The 21,675-nt window shown below is 35.3% G+C and overlaps 1 protein-coding gene across 2 annotated transcripts in view; it reads left to right on the top strand.

The window, feature by feature from the left end:
- Nucleotides 1–219: 219 nt before the first annotated feature.
- The window catches only part of LOC120637446 (myosin-VIIa), a 44,804-nt gene continuing 23,348 nt past the window's right edge, over nt 220–21,675 (top strand). Inside the window, exons 1-2 of one of the 2 annotated variants that reach the window (XM_039909295.1) lie at nt 220–361; nt 18,188–18,236. In XM_039909295.1, the coding sequence (XP_039765229.1) occupies nt 18,219–18,236 (18 nt within the window). In that variant the 5' untranslated portion in view covers nt 220–361; nt 18,188–18,218. The other variant, XM_039909294.1, reaches the window with a different exon arrangement.

Raw genomic sequence — 21,675 nt, 5'->3', positions numbered from 1 at the left:
TATTTGGGACTATTCATAACGTAACTTTTCTGATGTTCTTGATAGTAATTTTGTTTTCCATTTTCACAGTGTTAGCTCTAACGAAAGATGGCGCTGTACATGTCGATAAAACAGAATAAGGCTTTAGGGTTTATTGGTTATTTATTACCTTTATTTGTATTGATTCAAAGTGAAGTGTTAAGCTAATAAAAACAGTAACGATATTTATTTTTGATTTTTAACTTGTTAATTAGTCATTTAAAAAAGTTTTTGATCTGTTGAAAGTGAAAAATTAAGGTTGTTATAAGTACGGCGGCGCAGGCGGTCGGTAAAGCAGTCGCCCCGCTCCGGTGGGCCGACGGGCGACACGCAAGCGCTACAGGTAGGTTAACATTCACGGTCCGTCTCATTTGGTGCTTCTATGCGCTCTCCGTCGCGGCTCCAACATCAACAACTTCCGCGATAAAATGTCCGAGGATCTGTGACTGGTGACCGTGTGTGTTTCAATCAAGTGTCCGTTTTCCAAGTGATTGTGATATGACGAGGACGAGCGCTGGACGAGGCATTTGATCGTGCAACTCAGCGGATCTTAACGGTAAAATTTGTTAACTGACTCTGACCTGCCGCTGTTTACAGCGCGGTCAGGTGATCGAAGCCGATATGTAACAGTGGCGTTGGGTTTAATTAGAGGGGTACATTTTTAAGAGGAAAAACATTGTTTTTATGCAAAGAGAGTTAACGATGTAGGTAGAGTCCACGTAGCGGTGTTTACCCGTGAATTATGACACCTACAGTTGATGCGCGTGAGGCTGCGAATGGTACTCTCGTAAAGTCCGTAAGTCAACAGAGATTTCTCGTGCACAGCGAGATTCGTCGAGGTAGCGAAATATATGAACTGGATACGAATTTACCGTTGCCATGGAAAGTTTAGAACGCATGTAAGGTAAAACTGTTCACGTTCTAAAATTTCACCCGTCTTAAGAATCTTATTAGAATTTAATTGACTTATTCTAGATACGCACAACAGTTGCATTTACAGAATAACAATTGGGCTCATTTATTCTTTATTTGTTTAAAATAAGTAGGTAGAACCTAGAAAGAAATATCAATAGTTTCACGTATCTATTAAATAGAGTAATGAACATTAATAAATAAATATACTACGACAATACACACATCGCCATCTAGCCCCAAAGTAAGCGTAGCCTGTGTTATAGGTACTATGATGACTGATGAATATTTTTATGAATAATTTACATAAGTACTTATAATATACAGATAAACACCCAGACAATCAAAAACATTCATGTTCATCACACAAAGATTTTTCAGTTGTGGGAATCGAACCCACGGCCTTGGACTCAGCAAGCAGGGTCGCTGCCCACTGCGCCAGTTGGGCGTCAACAGAAGACATTGAAGAGATTATAGCGCCATAGTATTACTATATAAGAATGCTGAAATATAATAATTAATAACTCATATTAAACACCCCTAGCTAAAACAATGAGGGCTACTCAACAGCTTGGTAGCAAACTACTCAAGCGTAAAATTATTCTTTATGTAATGTTTAATACAAAAAAATAACAAATACGTTTATTGAAGGTAAAACGTACATTTTGACAATCGACAGTCAAGGTAAGTAATACGTATTTATTACCTTACACGCAATATTTGCCATTTTAAATATAATGATGCAATAATATAGGAACGAGGTTATCTGACCTTTGTTATGTACGAGACAAGCAAAGAGTTGCAATGATTAAGTAAAATAGTAATTATCCTATAATACCTAGCATAGCTTTGCATAGCCTAGTTAAAATCTCACTGCATAGAACTTCTCTGTAATAAAAAAGAATAATGTTTACTAGATTACTACCGTACTGTTCCATTGTGGGTTGGCGGGCTTCTTAATTTAGCCATGCAACTGAGGAAGGACAATATGTATGACGGTTCAATATCCTTCGCTACTTTTTCTTTACGTATACGATTGTTTCAAGTTCATACTATTCGTGTGAAGGAAGAAACATATCAACCCGTTACCGGCCCTCTACAATGCGAATAGCTTAGGCCGTTGTCCATCACGCTGGCGCAGTGCGGATTCGTAGACAACACACGCCATTGAGAACATTATAGACAACTCTCAAGGCATTCAGGTATCCTCATGATGTTTTCCTTCACCGTTGAAGCAAGTATTTTTATTGCTTAAAACGCACATAACTTAGAAAAGTTAGCTGGGATTTGAAAGTGAAACCGAAGCCCTTCCCACTAGTCTAGCACTGCTGCCTATATGGCGGGAAGGTTGAATAAGACTACAATATGGTATACAAAACCTTGAATACCGAATATAAAATTCAAAATTCAAAATTCAAAATTTATTTATTTCAAGTAGGCCCAATATAAGCACTTTTGAAACGTCAAGTCTGTCTGTTTGTAGTGATTCTACCACCGGTTCGGAAGGCAGATTCTACCGAGAAGAAGCCGGCAAGAAACTCAGCAGTTGCTCTTTTCCAACATCAACAATTTACATTTTGCATTTTAACATTCATTTTTCTATCTTGTGTGAGCTGAAAGCGGAGCCGGAAGCTTCCAAGCAACCTATATGAAATAGAATACCGCGAACATTGTATTACCAGACTTTTCATACGAAGTGTGTATGCACTTATATCCATTTTAGTAGTAATATGCTTTGTTTCCTGATTGTTAGAATGCAATAACGAACAGTGCTGCTCGATTATATGTATCGTTTTCAGGCGAAGAATGCTATTCCATAATGTACCAAAACAATCTTTCGGTTGCGGAAGTGGGCCTTATCCTAGTGGGCCAGGCTTCGACTTTCTTTTCGGGGGACCGAGTTCAATCCCCAGCCTCACCTCGTAACAAAGTCAAAGTCAAATATTTCTTTATTCAAATAGGCCCATAGATGGTTGCTTTTTATGCGTTGATTATATACAAAATGCGTACATAGCAGTGAGTAGAGATGGCGATAACTACAATCGTAAACTTATAACTACGAGAGCTACGAGAGTTCCAACTAACTTTTCGGCGTTATGTGCATTTTTATTTTAAGCAACTAACTATCACTTATTTTCTTGTTTTAAGCAACTAACTATCGTTTAACTATCGCTTTAAGTGTGAAGGTAAACATCGTTAGGAAACCTGCCTGAGGAAGCCTGAGAGCTATCCATAGTGATCTCAGGGGTGTGTGAAGTCTAGCAATCCGCACTTGGCCAGCGTGGTGGACTTATACGCCCTAATCCCTTATCTGGGAGGAAGACCCGTACCTTGTAATGGGCCGTAATGGGTTGATTATGACGAATCTTTATGTTAGATCGCTAGCGAATAATTTGTTTGATTAACGTCATAAAATTTCAAGTTATATGGTATTATATAGAAGTAAGTTATAAAATTTCCCCCCACAATTAATGACCACGACATTCACTTGTTTATTTTTTATAAAGATAGTCTGAAGTACTAATATTATCACTATACTATATTGTTACATATGTAACGGTTGGAAAATATTAGGTTCAGTATAATTTTCAGAGAGATTTCGTGTAAATTGTAATATATCAAAATTTGTGCATAATCTTTTCTTTCATATAAAAGATTTCAACGCGTCTAACGTATTGCCAAATTTACGTAAATTATTTATAATTCTTGTCAAAGTTATTGTAAAGTGAAGTTTGCTTTTAGCTTTAACAAATTCAATTGATTACTATTAAAAACATAAGGATGCTAATGAAGACACCGGGAGGTATCTTTGCTCCGTTTGAGTGACAAAACAAGATTGAACTGTATCGCAAATGCACCTGTAAAGTAAAATGTAAAAATGCTAACGAAAACGAACTAAAAGTTTAATTACTTACCTACCCACTTAACAGCAAGTGATTTTAAATTTCATTCGAATTTTAAAAAAACTTAGTAGAAATTAACACTAATTTACCTGTTCTTTGAAACGATATGAGTATATCGAAACATGTTCACTATAGCCGCCAGCGTAACAATGGCTATTGAAAACCAGAGAACATAATCGATGAATAGCGATGGGAATTATAAAAATCGTTCGTTCTATCAGAATGCAACAGACTTTCACTGAAAGAGGGTCGTGGGGTCAAATATGCATTATTGATAGTACGTTCGACAATGTACAACAGCATGACTTGAATTTTTATTTAGGACCGTGACACTGTATTCTTAATTTTTTCTAACTTGTCTTATTTTGGAACTTTTAATTTTATTGCTTTTTAAATTAAAGTATCTATTAAAATATAAAAAAAAAAGCGTGATAAGATAACTAAAAACAAACGAAATAAGAAGACATTCTCATTGTGTCAATATTTTTTTTATTATTTTCTTAACAATTTAGAGTAATCATTATACTTAAAAGTTACGAAAAGATTTTTTTACGACAGATAAGTAATAAAATACTTTATTTTGGTTTAGATTTGGCCTGCATAGTTGTCTGTGGTATTGTTCTCTTAGTGTTACAGTAAATTTATAAAGTGGGTAAATAATTAAACTTTGTAAATCTATCAATTCGCATTTGCCAGATATTTTATTAAATTGATTAGAATTTTCACAAATTTGTTTAAAAACCTATGTTAATGACATTGAGTTGGTGGGTATATTGATATAAATACGGGTGTATTTTCGATACACTTCAGTCCTACATGAACTCGAACAATGCAAAGATATTGAAAGAATTAAAGATTATCAATAGTTTTAATTGACGGACCATGATCCATCTGACGGTAAATGGAAAACCGTCACCTACAACCGGCCAGCCCTTCGAAGGTATCCAAGGAACACGCATTAGACAATGTACCCGTAATAAGTATTAAAAGGGTAAGAAAAAGATCAACTTAGTAAGTTTCTCAGCAGTTGCATTTTCCTTTTTGTATGTATGTGCATTAAGAATTCAAACAGATATACAAACAACAATTGCCAAGTCACATTTAGAATTGATGAAATAAAAAAGTTTAAAATTTAACTTTGTACATTTGTTTCAAGAGCTCAATAAAGCTCAATAAAGAGCTCAATAAAATACCCGTAGCCTAATTTAATGATAATCTCACTTCGACATAGTCATGTTTTAGTCAGCCTTGCGGTTTGGAATTGTTGGAATCCGTGGGTATTGATCCAATGAAATTATAAGGTTTCGTTGAACGCGAAGTGTAGGTACGCTACTAATGCGATAAAGTACGTTAAGTTATATACCCCTAGTATACTGTTTCTTACTTGTCTTATTAGAAGAATCAATTGTGTTAAAAATATTTGCATAAATCCCATGAGATCCGTTTATTTTCCAGGACTTAAATATATCCTATGTCTGTCTCCAAAGTAAAAGTTATCTTTATGCGTAATCGACGCAACGAAGTTTTTTAAAACCCTCTGAAATGGTACTTGGTTGTAATAAATAATAATCTTTATTTTCAGATATTACATCCATTTATAAAAAATAATATAAAATTAAATTAAATTAAAATTGCATTACTTGAAAAACCTATAAGCTATGCAAGTACCTAAGCTTTTTGGCATACCTTTCATTTAGAGAGTACTGAGAAAACACCTGCATGCCTACCCAGTGCTGCATAAATGGATTTTCGGGTTTTTCTAATAGCGTATTCAGAATACCGTATATATTTCCGAAATAGAAGTGTCCTATGTCCGTCTCAAAAGTCTGAGCTAAAATCCACCAAGGTCGGTGCAGGAGTTAGAAGAACATATATAACTAACTAAAAATATATACATTTTCACTTTTATAATATTTGTAAAGAAATAAAGTAAAAAATGTAATAAGAAAAAGCTTTCTTCAAGTTAAATGCTGTTAAAAGAATATTTATATTATAAGACAACTATGAATAATGTAAAATAGGAGATAGAGGAATAGAATAGAATAGGAAAACTCTATTAGGATTCAATAGGAATTACACAAGGAAAACAGTAATGAAAACCCACCCAGCACTAAGGTGCTAGAGGGTGGGTTTTCATTAGGTTTTCTATCAAATTCTTGGGATCCCAGATCTTCTATCGAAACACTAGTACTAATTAAAGGGTCCATATTATTTCGATATTTCATTCATAGCCCCTAACACAGCAAATTCAAAATAAATAGTGACACCGTCAAAAGCTTTCAAAGCTGTAAATAAATTTATAGCCTTATAAATACGACTTTAATAGAGCAATAACTCTTATTATTAACTTTTATAATTGTTGGGATGCGAACTTCAGTTAGTAGTTTTTATTTAAAAGGCAGAATTTAAATGTCAGAACATTTACTGCTATAAACATTTGATAAGTCCGTTATAATTGTTGGAAATATTCAAACCTGCATAAGATTACCTAACTACTGTGAAGGGTGATGAATTTATCAGTCTTACGTATGTATGTTATATGTTTAGATTTTCAAATATAGCTCCTACTAGGTCGATTTCAATGAACTGTTTTAAACTGCGTGACGTCACAATTTAATGAATAAACTGTCATAAATATGATGGAAATACTAGAACGAAATAAACCGGAAAAAAATACTTCATAGCATTAAGTTCGTTTCTGTTTTTATTTTTAAGAATTAAAACAATTACAAACTTCACAATTGCACATAATGGAAGAAATGATAGGCTGATCATTGAATAAATGTAAAAAACTATATTACAGTAAGTTAAAATAATTCAAGTTATGTACTTCGTGTTTTTATTTGTAATGAGAACAGACTTAAGAACATACATATTCAAAGCCTAACTATCATTCAAACCTAGATGATTAAAACTAGTCTATTCTGGACAAGCTAAGAACTATAATCTACGTACTAAAATGTAATCTAAGGATTCTAAGTTTAAGAAATAGTGATAAATATTATCATTAATTAGATATGTGCAATATTTTTGTTAGATCTCGACTCTTCAATTGAAACTTAAGGTCAGAGGACATTTGCTTTAAAATACCTTTGTCACCACACTTTATTTGTACACCACAAATTAAAAATATAAAGTAGAAAAACAAAAACGTAAAGAAGGAAGCAAGTAAGTGCAAAAAAAACTTCGTAGCGATCTCTGCCAGGCAAGCTTAGGATTAGGAAAGCACGAGGAAAACAGAATTAAGGTATTGCAAAGTAAAAAAAATATATATGCACACTATGCTGCTTCTTCTGCCTATGAACTACGTTTGCAATTTAAATAAGTAAATACTGTCAATCTACGATCAATTTAAAACTATTTGTTAAAGTCTACGTATTTCCATAAAAAGTTGCAACAGATAACCAACTATATGACCTAGAATTTACGTGTCATATTTGAATATGTGGCTCTGTCTGTATACCCTTACCTTTTTTAGTTATAAAACAAAGTTCCAGAACTAAGCATATTCAACTAAACATTGTGAATACCAGTCCGGAGTCCGGATATCTTGGTGGAACCCATCCGCATGCTTCGGAGAGTACGTTAAGACGTCGGTCTCCTTATCCATATCTAATATTATAAATTCGTTAACGCGTTTGTTTGTTTGTTTAATTGTCAGTCCTTACTTTACGCCATAACTAACCAACCAATCCAATCTAACCAACCAATCCAATCTAACCAATGTTACCCCATATGCGACTTATCCCGTTGGAATAATTAGTTTTAACATTTCAATCGCCGCATTCATTATTTCGTCTGTGATTTTTAAATAGTATATGAGACAAACGATAGTCAATGGATGTAATATTCGTAACATATATGTATTCCAAATTGTCCAGTAAATTATACCTCTAGGAGAGTGTCTTCTTACCTATAAGTCGGTAAGGCTTCGCCCACCAGACATCCACCCACCCAGGTTAGTTACCACAATACAGACAAAGACGAACTGCTAAGCGATTAAGCGTTCCGCTACGATGTCGAGTAGAAACCGATTAGAGGTATGGCACAGAATTAGGAAAATACAGAACCCTCATTCAGCCATTAATGCATGCAGCGCATTGTGTCCAAAAACAGTAAAAACATTCTGAGCACTTCTCACTTCACACCCGCGGAATGTTGCTCACAAAATTTTCACATTTGCCCCATTATAATCATCAAATCAACCAATTGCCGTCAACTGCTGGACATAGGTCTTTTGTAGGGCGTTCCAAACTCTACGATTCTGGGCCATTTGTATCCAGCGGCTCCACGCGACTTGCTTGATGTCGTCTGTCTACCTGGTTGGGGGTCGACCAACGCTGCGTTTACAAGTGCGGGGCTGCTACTCCAACACCTTGGAATCCCAACGTCTATCAGTTCTCCGAGCTATGGGCCCCGCCCATTAGCACTTCAGCTTCGTGACTTTAGTTCTTCCACAGATTCCTTCATTTCTGATTTGATCACGTAGATATACTCCTAAAATAACTCTTTCCATCGCTCGCTAAGTGAATCAATCAACCGATTGCTGAGCCTTCTTATGAGGCCCATAGTTAGCGACCACGACTCTGCTTTGTAAGTCATCACTTGCAACACGCACTGTTCGAAGACTTGGATGTTTGGTCTTCAGGCACGAAGTTTTCCTCACTTTATGGCCTAAATGTTTCGAAAATTTGGGGTAAGATATATACTCTAGGACTGCTAAATAGAATGACTGACCGCCTCTTCGAGAAACGCAGTTTATGTATGTTCTTAGTTCCGTGGGATGTGGGTTTTATATAACTGCCTTACTAGGTGAGCCCGTTACCATCTTAGACTGCATCATATCTAACTAGCTGGTAAGATTGCAGTCAAGAGCTAGCATGTAGTGTATGGGATTGCATTCATCGATATAATTACCCGTACATTTACAATTTAATCGATTATACAATTAATTTTTAATAAAGGTAATAGTTAAACTGTTATAGTTAACGATTTAAACATTTTTAGCTATAAATGATTAACAGTTAACTAACTGTAGGTGTCTTTTCCTACTGAACAACGAAACAATTGCAAATTCAAAAGTTATTTTTTAGTGTAGGCTTTTTTTTATCAAAGGCACTTTTGAAGCGTTCATACAAATATATTTACATAATTATAAGGGGATTATGATAACTTCGTTCGCCAACTGAAACCTAAAGTTACGAGGGTCCCAAACGCGCCATGGTCTAAGAAGACTTCACAACAAATTCGGCCGGGTAATTCTTTTGTTATCACCATCTTATAGTAAATTAATATTAAACTATGAAGTTAGAGCAATTCATACCCAAGCTTTTTTATCGTTTAAGTAATCCTTAACCTTGCCATCGGTTACCCTATTTCGTTAAAAAGCTAAAATTTAAAAACGCAATGCTACATGGACAATTCATATTACCATTATTTAACCAATTAATTATAAGATGCAAAGCTTCAGGTTTAGTTGGGCGGGGAACGGGGTATGGTGATAAATGACAAATTGTAATAACAACGGCTCAACAGCTAAGCCGTGGATATAGATAAGAAACAGACAAGCAGTAGACAATGATGATCACTCTGGTGTTTAAAACATAGTTTATGGATAATTAATCCATAAACTGATGTTTTGACTGGCACGACACAAATTCCTTATAAACCAAATTATAAAAGTGATAATGTTTTAAAGATTTTAAACATTAATATGACCAATTCTTATGCAAGTGCATACTATGTGCTAAGTAGCACAAATGGTTACTAATATCTTGTTTTTTTTTTATAATAGGTTAAACAATAACAACTTTCTTGAAAAAAATAGAACCGAATTGAGAACCCTCTTCTTTACAAAGTCGGTTAAAAAATTGGTCTTTGCCTTCTTTTCCTACAGCGCCTGGTTAAAATAAATTTTGCTGCCGATTTTCCATTAGAAACCTTATCTAACTCTGGAATAATTTGACAGAATTCCTATTTAGAAATCGTCAAACTATCACATTACCATTTTCCTAGGATAAAGGCTATATTATGGTGATTCAAATTTCTGTTGTAGGTAGGTACATTACCTAAGCTCGCCCGTCGTAGATACATAATACAACCGAATTGAGATTTTCCAATAGAAACCTTATCTTACTCAGGAATAATTTAACAAAATTCCCATACAGAAATCTTCAAAATCATTACCATTTCCCTTGGATGAAGGCTATGTTATGGTGATTCCAAATTTCTGTTGTAGGTAGGTACATTACCTAAGCTCGCCCGTCGTAGATACATAATACAACCGAATTGAGATTTTCCAATAGAAACCTTATCTTACTCAGGAATAATTTAACAAAATTCCCATACAGAAATCTTCAAAATCATTACCATTTCCCTTGGATGAAGGCTATGTTATGGTGATTCCAAATATCTGTTGTAAGTAGATTAGTTACCTAAGCCCGCTCGTCTTAGATGTATATATTCTTTCTTATGAGACACCCAATATATGCCCAATTTATGGGCTATGACTATTGATTGATAGCCTGATGATGATATTAACTTATGCTTTGGCTCTAACAATGATGGACGTCGTTATATCTCCTTCGTCCTAAATCGTTTTACACGTCCATGTTAATTAAACTTTCTTCGTGCATGTGAGTTAATATGCAACGGAGTTTTCATTTGACGAAACTTCCGTGGTTTGCGCAATTCGCGCTATTTGGAAATACGTAGAACGCTAAACGGTATAAATGGTATGTCGCCAGATACTTAATACATGTAATTTATTCGTAAGTCTTACTTATAACTTGTTAGGTATTATGTGTCGCATTTATTTTGTAATTATGTGTCACTGGCTCTTGAGTTATTTCATAAGAAATAAGGTATATTCTGATAGCAGTGGCGTGCACTTCTTACATGCACAAAAGCACTGCCTACTCTAAAACTTATATATAACTAGTATAAGAGGAGGATTTTTGCCGTTTTATGCAATTTTCCTCCTGTATGCATACCCTGGTAAGAAACCGCACGCCACTGTCTGATAGCGATTAATAATAACAATAATTCGAGTTTAAGTTTGAGTTTTTCTAAATACTGTAAACTCTTGTTAAGTATCCGCGAAGTGGTGCTCTCAGCTCTGTCTGTAGGCGAAAGGTTTGCATTTATCAGGTTGGCCGTCTGCTTTGTTAGTCAAGTAATACTATATAAAAAAACCTTGTTTTCTATAAGTTTTTGAAGTAGTATAAGTCAAGGTAATGAAAATCTTGCGATAACTTTTGGCTTCGCATGTACCAGTGGCAATAACTCATGTGTTGATAAGTCAAGTTCAAAATATGATTGTTGTGAATTGAGTTGCGCGTGTACGCACGAACGCGGTTGCGGGGCTTTCGCCCATGACGACTAGACAGGGCAGATGGCTCGCTTTGTCGATTGTAAGTGTCTATTCAACTGCCTCATTTGTCTTACTCCCTGGTACAGTGGTCAGCGCTGGGGGTCTTATAAGTAGCCCTGAGTTCCATCCTCGGCTGGAGCAATTTGGATAGTAATTTCTGAATTTTCTCTAGTCTGTTGTGGTGGGAGGATTCGGCTATAGTTATCATCGTACCGATAAATACCTACCGTTTGTTAGCATTTTGTATCTATTCGGATCACGACATTGTCCTGAATTCTGATTCTGGACTGAGACACTAAGCTCAGGTTTTCGGTTTTTCTTAATAATAATTTGAGCAGATACCAGCCGATAGTTGGGAAATAGGGGTAAGCTGAGATTATGGCAAATTAAGATTAACTGACTAACTAATAAATCCGTCTCCCTTTCGGGGGACCGAATTTGATCGCTGACACCATTTACTTTTCAGGGTCCTTTTGTGCTTTAAGCAATTATATGTCAAAGGCGTGTAAAGTCTACCAATCCACACTTTACCAGCGATTTGGACTACGGCCTACCCCTTCACATTTTGCGAGGAGTCCCGTGCTCTGTGATGGGTTGCAAATGGGTTCAAAATTATGATGATGATTCCTCATGCGTATTCACAGCTTGCAGAAGTGTGTGCGATGACATAGGCATGCTTTTGTTTACATAGTTCAACCTTATCGAAATGTTTATCGAGTGACTATCGAGCTACCAGGTCCACAGTTATTATAGTCAGTGGCGTGCATACAGTGTACGCCCTAAGAAGGCAGATGATATAAAATGGAGAAAATCTCCAGTACAAGACATAAAAACGTCAGGGTGGCATTGTGTGAGCTCCTCATTACTGATTTGATTTGAATGTTTGTGTGATGAACATTAATGTTTTTCAGTGTCTGGTTGTTTATCTGTATATTATAAGTATTTATGTATGTTATTCATAAAAATATTCATCAGCCATCTTAGTACCCATAACACAAGCTACACTTACCTACTTTGGGGCTAGATGGCGATGTTTGTACTGTCGTAGTAGGTATATTTATTTTGTTCTCATTGATTGACAGCACCAACTTTTTCCCCAAGTAATAAGCCAAAGTTATCGCATCCAATGAACCACTAGCACATAAGTTATAATGACTTTTTGCTTAGATAACACTGCTATTTTTTATTAACGTTGATGTATAATTGTTTATATAGTGACTTAACATTTAAATGCGTTGCTATGAATATTCTACTAGCTATCTAGCTTTAGCAGAATTATGCTTATAGGTGTAATAGAAACTAATGACTTTAGATAAATGCTTATTCAATACTAAGAATATTACGTAATCCTTATGGATGTATACGTAAGTTTCGCTCGTTTACTCCTCGTTGACGCCACTGGTGGAACGAGTTCGTGGCAAGAGAATTCCTCGTCGTACCACGATGCACTACTTAACTTCTCTTTAGATATTGGTAAGTTTTACCTTTATGATTGAATATATGTTATAGTATTTGACAAGTTCCATGGGTTAGAGTGGCAGGGACAAATTTTCTCTAGGAGGCTTTGCCGTTGCTGGTTACCACCCTCCCGAAAAATACGTGCTGCCAACCTTTACAACGTTCCGGTACGTTATTGCGTTGAAACCGATTTAGGGGTATCCCAACTACCGCACCTACCCCTAACAGTAGCCCGCTACCATCATAGACAGTATCATCAATTACCGCCAGGTGAGATTGCAGTCAAGGGCTAACTTATAATGGAATAATAAAAAAAGTAATGTGTAATAATATAATAGAAATAAATTTAAAATTTAATTATTAAAGCAAAAGTGCATAACGAATTTCGGATAATAGTGCAGGAGACCGTGACTTAGTTGGAAGAGTACTTTGGCGACGATTGATTTAAATGCTAGGTAGCTTCGTCTAAAATGTATGCAAAGAAACACGTTGTATGTGTATTGTTTTTTTCATGTACACAACACATGAACACCCATTTTGTGTTGCATATGTCTATGAAATTATATTTTTTACTCCTACGATTACCAACATATTATTATGATAGCCTTGAATTCCCGAAACGTATGTTTCTGGAATTGCCTATGTTTCTGGTCTGTTATTTCTGGGTTATTTAGTTTAGCAGCATCAATCAGTACCTTTGTACGTACATGATTTCACACCTCTCAAGCAAGTTTTGACTTTTGAAACAACAAAATGGAAAGTAATATTATGTACTTCATTTGCCACTGCTGGGTCTAGATGTCTAAGCTCATTATTTTTTCATGCAAATGATCAAAAACCACGCATAGGCACAAGGTTTGAAAACTTCAACTTTCTTATTCCAAACCGACACTGAGACTTTCCGAGAACCGAGATAATCCAATTCCTCATATTTTTAGAATCAAAGCTAAGATATTGTTACGTATTGATAGTCTTACATGCTATCTACTATACACAATTTAAGTGTAACGATGAATAGATAGTTTCTCTTTATAAAACAATGGAACAAATATAAAACGTAATTTTTTCCACCAGAATGACAGATACGACCTTGGCACACTAAATCCTATTAAGATCCGCCCGTATTGTAGTCACGCTATTGTTTACTCTAACTGCGATAAGGTAGCAACGGTAACTGAGGCAGGAGGCTGTACATTCTACAAACAACCTGTCTTGACGGCGTCATGTCTTGATCGCCGTTACATAGCGGCGCGTATTGTCTAAGAGCTGGTGGTAAAACTTCGATTGATAGACTGATTGAAGTCTTAATTGCAGACACAAAGTATAGAGTACTATAAAAGAAAGAGAGCGGTGAGAGCTTAGTGGTTAAGACCTTATTCGCCCTTTTGTGACGACCGAGTTTGAACCCTGGTACGCATCTCTAACCATTTAGCGTTATGTGCGTTTTAATCAATTAAATATCTCTTGCTTTACGTTCAAGAAATAAATTGTCAGGAAATCTGTATGCCTAAAACTTTTTCACAGTGATATCAAGGGTATGTAAAGTGTAGCAATTTGCAGTCGGACCGCGTAAACGGCTTAACTCCGCCATCTTCAGAGAGGAGACCTCGAGTTTTATTTATTAAGATTTCAAAAAAAAATCCGCGAAGGGATTCAATATAATATGTAAGACTTAGGTATAACAAAATTTTACTTCTAACAAATAAGGCTAGATGTTCTAGTTTCTTTCATTGTTTGCTTTAAGCAGGTTTATAATTCCGTATGTGACCAAACAAAAATAATACTGCTTTAATACAGGGCAGGTATCGATTACGTAAAGTAAGCAGGTGCAAGTATGTCCCAGCAGCTCTGGGCCTATAATCTGCGCTGTGACAAATAGGGAGCGAGTCTAGTATCTGTTCCGTTGCAATGTATCTTGCAAGGCACGTAGCTATTAATTAAATATACACTTGTGTCTATCTGCGGCTTGTAAAACTTGTAGCTTGGAAGTAATGTTATATGTTTATGGTTCACGTCATCCACTTATTAGATAGAGGTCGGAGCCTGTGGCTTAGGTTTAGCGTATGTAAATATATATTTAGATATTCTAAGACCCGTCGATAATGCGCAAGGGCTGTTTAATTAGGTAATTAAAGTTTTTCAGTGTTTAGTTGTTTATCTGTATATTATAAGTATTTATGTATATTATTCATAAAAATATTCATCAGTTATCTTAGTACTTATAATACAAGCTACGCTTACTTTCGGGACTAGATGGCGATGTGTGTATTGTCGTAGTATATTTTTTTTTTTTTTTTCATATGCCGATATCTCACTGTTATCATCAGTGCTGCCATCTCTGAATAATTACAACACATGGTAATGTCGATAAAATGTATCTCCATCTACAAGTAAATATGTACTCGGATTTTCCCACTTGCTCTCCGGCTATATTCTACAACGTGACATGTATAGAACGCGTCTAGTAGATATTCCGTTGCACTGTATCGTATAAGTCACGTATATATTCATAAGTACTTGAAGTATAGAAGTTAAATGTGATATGATTGAATACTTGTAGCGGGGAAGTAATGTTATATGTTTATGGTTCACGTAATCCACTATTAGATAGTGGTCGGTGATCACGGCTCTGGCCTAGATTTAACGAATTGAAACACTATTTACATAGATAAAACATTTTTGCAGTGTTAATGCTAGTTTGTTTAGTACGCCGTTTACGCGTAGTAGATAATGAATAAGAACTTGGAACGGATGGATACGGAACTAGTCATGACTCGTGCCATCATCAATAGACTAAACCCAATGGTGGGTTTGCCTGTAATTACCACTCTGGGCAAGCAGGGTGGTGACCGTAATAGAAAGTAGTAGTAGCATAAAGCACGCTGCTGTTGGATCTCCGTTTTATTCTCTCAGTCGTCTCGTACGAAAACCGCGGAAAAAGGCGGTGTGGTGGCATCTGCAGTCGTACATACTCCGAAAAAAATTCATTTGAATTTGGTCGTTTATAAATGGACACGTATTAACTTATCGCGAACAAAAAAAAGCCGAGAAAAAAACGCTAAATAAAAAAAACCCTAACATAAGTACTACAATTTGGTTTATTTGGTACCATTGTCCATGACCCATGTATATTTCAATTGGTGTTTGGAATTCCCCAAATATCATTGAAGCGTTAACCAAAGAGGATACAAACTCAACGTCAACGTACGCCCCGCCCAGATGAACGACCTGTGTATAAAAGACTTCCGAAATTATTACTTCCGGCCGATCTCACCCTGCTCAGCAGATAGTTAATTACAAATAATACAAATTTTTTTTCTACAAGTTAGCCCTGGAAATTTGGCAATAATATACCTTTTTTAATTAATTAAACACCGGGAAATCTCTACCTTATCTAAGTCATCGCGAACAGTCACCTCCGAATCGCGACACACAAATGTTCACTACCAGTACCGGCCGAGACTTTGAACTAGCCGACACCCCTTTTTGCGCATGCGGGGCGCGGCGCGGTGTGGAGCCTACTGTTTAATCACCCTCAACTATTCGAGCAAACGAACTATACTATTAAAACATAGTATATATTTATATGTTAACGTCGGACGTTCGTGTAAGTAGGTACATAGTTCCTATACAATTTCAAAAGAATCTTTTACCTATGAGTTTTAATTCATACCGTGCAATATTGGCAGTTGAACCGCCCCGTGAAATTAAACGCCTTAACTTACAACGTGTGCAAATTTGTGCGTATTCTTTTCATTGTTTTCAAAACAAACACAACAGAATTACGGACGTATTGTTCGTGTGTTGAAAGGAAGCCCGTAGTGTGTTCGAGCACTCCCCAGAACGAAACAATTGCACTAACACCTGCGTTTTGTTATACAAATGCGGACATGCCTTTTGCTTTCATTAAGTGAACATTGGTTGAACTTCAAAGAACTCTTTCTTACCCTTCTTCTTACTCTTTCTTAAGGCAAAACCTTGATTTGCATCAGTTTCACTTCTATGCTAAACTTGTTACTTGTAAGTTTGGATATAATATGAAGTAGATAATGACAACAAAGTAAATCTCTTTACGCGTCCTCATCTTATTCTTCTTCTTTATCCGAGATTTTCATTATTGGGGAAGAAAGAAGAATTATATGAAGTCCTAGTACTAAGAAGAACTATACCTGGGTGACCAACAAACGCGAATTTCGGGCGAAATAGAAGGATAAAGCAACGTACAGTAATCAATCAAAAGAATATGCAAGTTCCGATGGAGTCAGATGGGTAAACCTTTGAGACAATAACGTAATAATTGTGATACATGGTCATATTTGCGTAACCCAAATATAAATCTTATACCTAAATTTTCATAATCCAGATAAACTTGCTGAACACTAAACCAACGAAGCATTTAACGAGTTAATAAGGTTATTTTTATCTTACACGTCGTACTGTGTAGAGGCGGTGATAGCCCAGTGGATATGACTTCGACTTGTCTACAGATGGGCCGAGTTCGAATCCCAGCACGCACCTCTAACTTTTTTAAGTTAACTGCAGATGGCAGCGACCCTGCTTTCTGAGTCTGAGGCTGTGGGTTCGATTCCCACAACTGAAAAATGTTTGTGTGATGAACACGAATATTTTTCTGTATCTGGTGTTTATCTGTATATTTTCAGTATTTGAATTCAAATTCAAAATTTCTTTATTCATGTAGGCCTATAACAGGCATCTTATGAAGCGTTTATACATATATGTTTACATAATTTTAAGGGGATGGTGATAACTTCTTTCGCCAATTTAAACCTAAAGCTACGAGGGTTCCAAACGCGCCCTGGTCTAAGAAGAGCCCACAACAAACTTAGCCGGGTAATTTTTTTTTTATTATCACCATCTTACAGTAAATGTATAGAAGTTAGAGCAATTCACACCTAAGCTTTTTTATCGTTAAGATTACTTAACATTATAACTGGATTTTCATGAAAGCTTACGTTTTATATAAACTTTGAACTTATTGAGAGACATCTCAAAGATTTCATTCGGCAATTTCTTATAAAATAATTTACTTTTTACTTTTAATTGCTTTTAATAATTTGAATTTTATGTTTTATTAATAAAAATATTACTTTGGGGTTAGATGGCGAGATGTGTTTTATCGTAGTATATCTATTTATTTAAGAATTATTTATATTTATCTTACACGTTGTACTGAGTAGCTTGATGACTAGTTATTGATGACACACGATGCTTGCTGCTATCGCTCGGTGTAAATGCATGGCTGCGTGTGGTGAATTTTTATAGTTTTGAACAAGTGATGAATGGCTCGGAAAAAGTGGAAAGATTTTATCTCTAGTCAAGATACTTATGAATGTTAGTTGGATATGATTTCCTTGGAACTATTGCTGTATTTTCTTACATCAGGTGTCATGAAATAAAGAAATCGGGTATTTCAACTAATCATTTAAAATTTATCTTCATCATATATACAATTTCTTCCAGGTAGAAAGCTGCCGTAACTTACAAAGTCTTTTTTTTGTTTTAGATCGAGCCGGTGACCACATGTCGGCGCCATCATGGTGATCGTTACCAGAGTAAGTATATTACTTATGTTAAATTAAGTACATATCCATTTGATAAGTGTATTACCTAATATTATAAATGCGAAAGTTTGTCCTTCCTTCAGGCCCCAGCTAAGCAATCAATCAACTCGATTTTTGGTATAGTCAGTTGAATGGATGGAGGAAAACAAACGTGGAAACGCAACAAGGGATTTGTAAAAAAAGTCATAAACGCCGGCGAATAACGCGTTATAATAACGCAACTGTAGTTCTTTTTTAAATACATTTCGTGTATCTAGGGAAATCTAAATAGATAAGATTTTTCTGCTTTATCAAAATAAATAGATACTTATAGCAGATTTTAGAAATGATGTGTTGCAGAAAGTGATTTCATGATTTTATTTTTAAATAAACGAGCAGATTCTTCTAGGATACCGAAGCACCTCTCCGAAAATAACGCGATTTTGCGAAAGGGGCCAATATCAGCTGCTTAACAGCTAGCATACGTATAAGATTTTTTTTTATCTCCCATTATATCCACTGGCAAGGGATGAAGGGATAAGGGCGACAGAGAAAAGGAGAAGTTTACCTCCGTGTATTACACGTATATTATTTGGATACGATTTCCACCGCACATGCTCGAAGAGTGAATAAAACTATGGGGGAAGATAAACATTTTGTCCTTTCGTCGTGAATAAAATGTCTCGTAACTAAACTATGCGTGCAGTTATTAGAATGGCCGTTATGTAGGTGGTACGGCTTATGTATGCCTATAGCTAACTATAGATGCTTCTTGCTAAAAATTGGCACACATGCGTCTCGGTGCGAAACCTATGAAGCGCCTGTTTTTTCACGAATCCTCATGTCTTTTTTTATTTGTTCATATACTTATATAATATCTCCCTAAACAAGGTAAAACCTGTTCGCTTCCTCTGGCCAGAGGATACAAACACTACCTATGTTCAAATCGCAATATCTTTGTGTCCAAAGAGCAGACTTTATTTAAAAGTAAATCATAAGAAGAAAATGTCTAGGAATTCATAATCAACATTTAGAGTTGTTTCATTTGAAAATCAACAAATATTTTGTCTTTTTTTCAAATGAATATCCGAGATGGACATAGGATCATATTTATCTCGAAAAACTACAGGTAAAAGTAACCCTCGGGATAAAAAAAAATAAAAAAAGAATTACCTGGGTATGAATGGCTTGGTTAAATTCTGCATAGTAATAGTTTGCATGCTGGATACATTTTATTCCGGGAAAATAAAGGTTCTCAAGGGATTTTAAAAATCCCAAATTAACGCAGTCTGGAGAAACAGTAGTACCTATTTACTCACTAAAGATTAGATGCAAATAAGAACAAGACAATAATTAATGTTAACTTGTTTTCAAGATCAGAGTTCAAGGTTCGTCGCTTGCTTACCTTGAATTACATTAACCCTTTGAATGAAAGCCTCGGAGAACGAATAAATGTACTTACGTATAAAGAAACGCTATTATTTTATGTAATATAAAACCTGAGTGTTACTTAAAAACACGAGAATAGTTTGCGAAAATAGTTTCATTTTGACGCGCTTTTTTCACGGATTCTCGGAACGTGATTTTCACCCTCATCAAAACGTCAAATTGATTTGAAACTTGCACACAAGTCGAGAACCGATGACAATTTTATAATTAAAATAGTTTTTCCCAGTTATTATCCTGATCATATCCTTCACGATTTGCGAAATTCCAAATCCGCTACCCGTTGTTGAGTTTATAATAAAATTACTTATTATAAACTTGGGACAGAAATGTCTGTACAGAAAAAGATAATTAGGTCGTTACCTAATTATCTTTTTCTTTTTTTTTTTAATCTTTTTCTGTGTGTGACGAACTTTATTTGTAATATTATTTAGTTCGGTTTATAGAAGCGTACTTTTTAGTTATTTAAAACGATAAGGTATTTATCTAAAAATAAAATTGATTACATTTATTAATAAATAAAGATTATTCTTTGGCTGGATACTATGCTGTTCATGCTTAATTGAAATCCGTAGTCATCTAAAAATCATTTAAAATTGGTTTAAATACTTATATATGTGTTTGATAATTATACCAATAGCAACGTATTTACGACGTTTTTATTGCATAAATTAAAAAGTTGGGGATTTACGTAACATAGTATCTACCTTTACCGTTTCTATCTTTCTTTATCGGGAAACCAAATCCACGATGTGTGATGCGAACAAAGTCGCGGGCCAAACCAGTATTATTTTATGCGAAAGTGTACAACAAACACACTTTCGCTGTTGTTAGTTTGTCTTACACGCAGCAACGGAGGGGCGGATCGCCGAAATTTCTAGATGGATATAGTTACAGAGCTGAAGAGTGATATGGAATGTATCCATCAGACTACTAAAATATTGAGTTAACCGTATTCAAGTGCTTAAACGAAAACAGATGTTGTATTTACTAAATATGGAAACGAATAAAAACAAAACCCACGACTGGGTTTATAATACTTTTAAATGTCAAGGCCGGTTTGTTAATATTAGCACTGTATAAAGAAGATGCACGCTCAGTGGTTCAACGCTTTATGGAACAACGAATGTTTTTTGAAGTAAAACTTCTTTAGGCACGGTTAGGGAGCAACTCAGATTTTTTTCTGACAAAAGTAGCGCTTACGTCAGACGTCTGTGTAGTTTCCGCTATTTATAAATAATATTTGGATTGGTCGTAAGTATATGTCATATACTCCACGCTGCTTGACTTATACGCCAGCTAGTGGCAAATATCATAATCAATTAGGATTATTTATTTTCAATATTTTCAAGCGGTTCAATTGTGACTAGCAAAGTGAATAAAAATTCAACAGTTTTAAAAAATTATTTTAATTTGGAAATTTTTTGAAAATCCCTACGTATACTTGTTTATTTATTACTTTTGTAATTAATAAATTATTAATAAATTTTCTGATGATTACGACATTCTATAATATTCAATGACAAGGCTATATTGACATGTTCTGATCTAACCTTAAATTTTTTATTTAACAAATAAAAATATTTATAAAATGTGAAAGTGAGCGTCGCTACAGTAGGAACACAGAGTCTGTGTACAATGGCGTGCATTTCATATATGAACAAATGCACTGCGTACCCTAAAAATTGCATACACCTTGTATAAAAGGAGATTTTTTCAATTTTATGTTATATTCCTGTTTATCCCTACCCTGGTTAAGCCCCTGCCACTGTCTGTGTAGGTCCCTTTCTACTGAGGCTGGGTTCTTGGTCTGTCCAGATTGCTTCATCGAACCTCTGTATGACTATCCTCAAAGACTCTGCCATATCAATGTCTAGTCGTCTCAATAAAGAGAAATCAAATGAAATATAGTAAGATGAACGGGCCAGGGCTAATTTTTTACTGTTGTATAATACAATCACAGCGAATGAATTATACTGGCAAGTGGCAAATAAAATTACTTATG

This window comes from Pararge aegeria, chromosome 3, assembly GCF_905163445.1.
Source record: "Pararge aegeria chromosome 3, ilParAegt1.1, whole genome shotgun sequence".
In the NCBI taxonomy this organism is placed as follows: domain Eukaryota; kingdom Metazoa; phylum Arthropoda; class Insecta; order Lepidoptera; family Nymphalidae; genus Pararge; species Pararge aegeria.
Note: the sequence above shows the minus strand (reverse complement) of the source record. Positions and strands in the feature narration are given on the sequence as shown.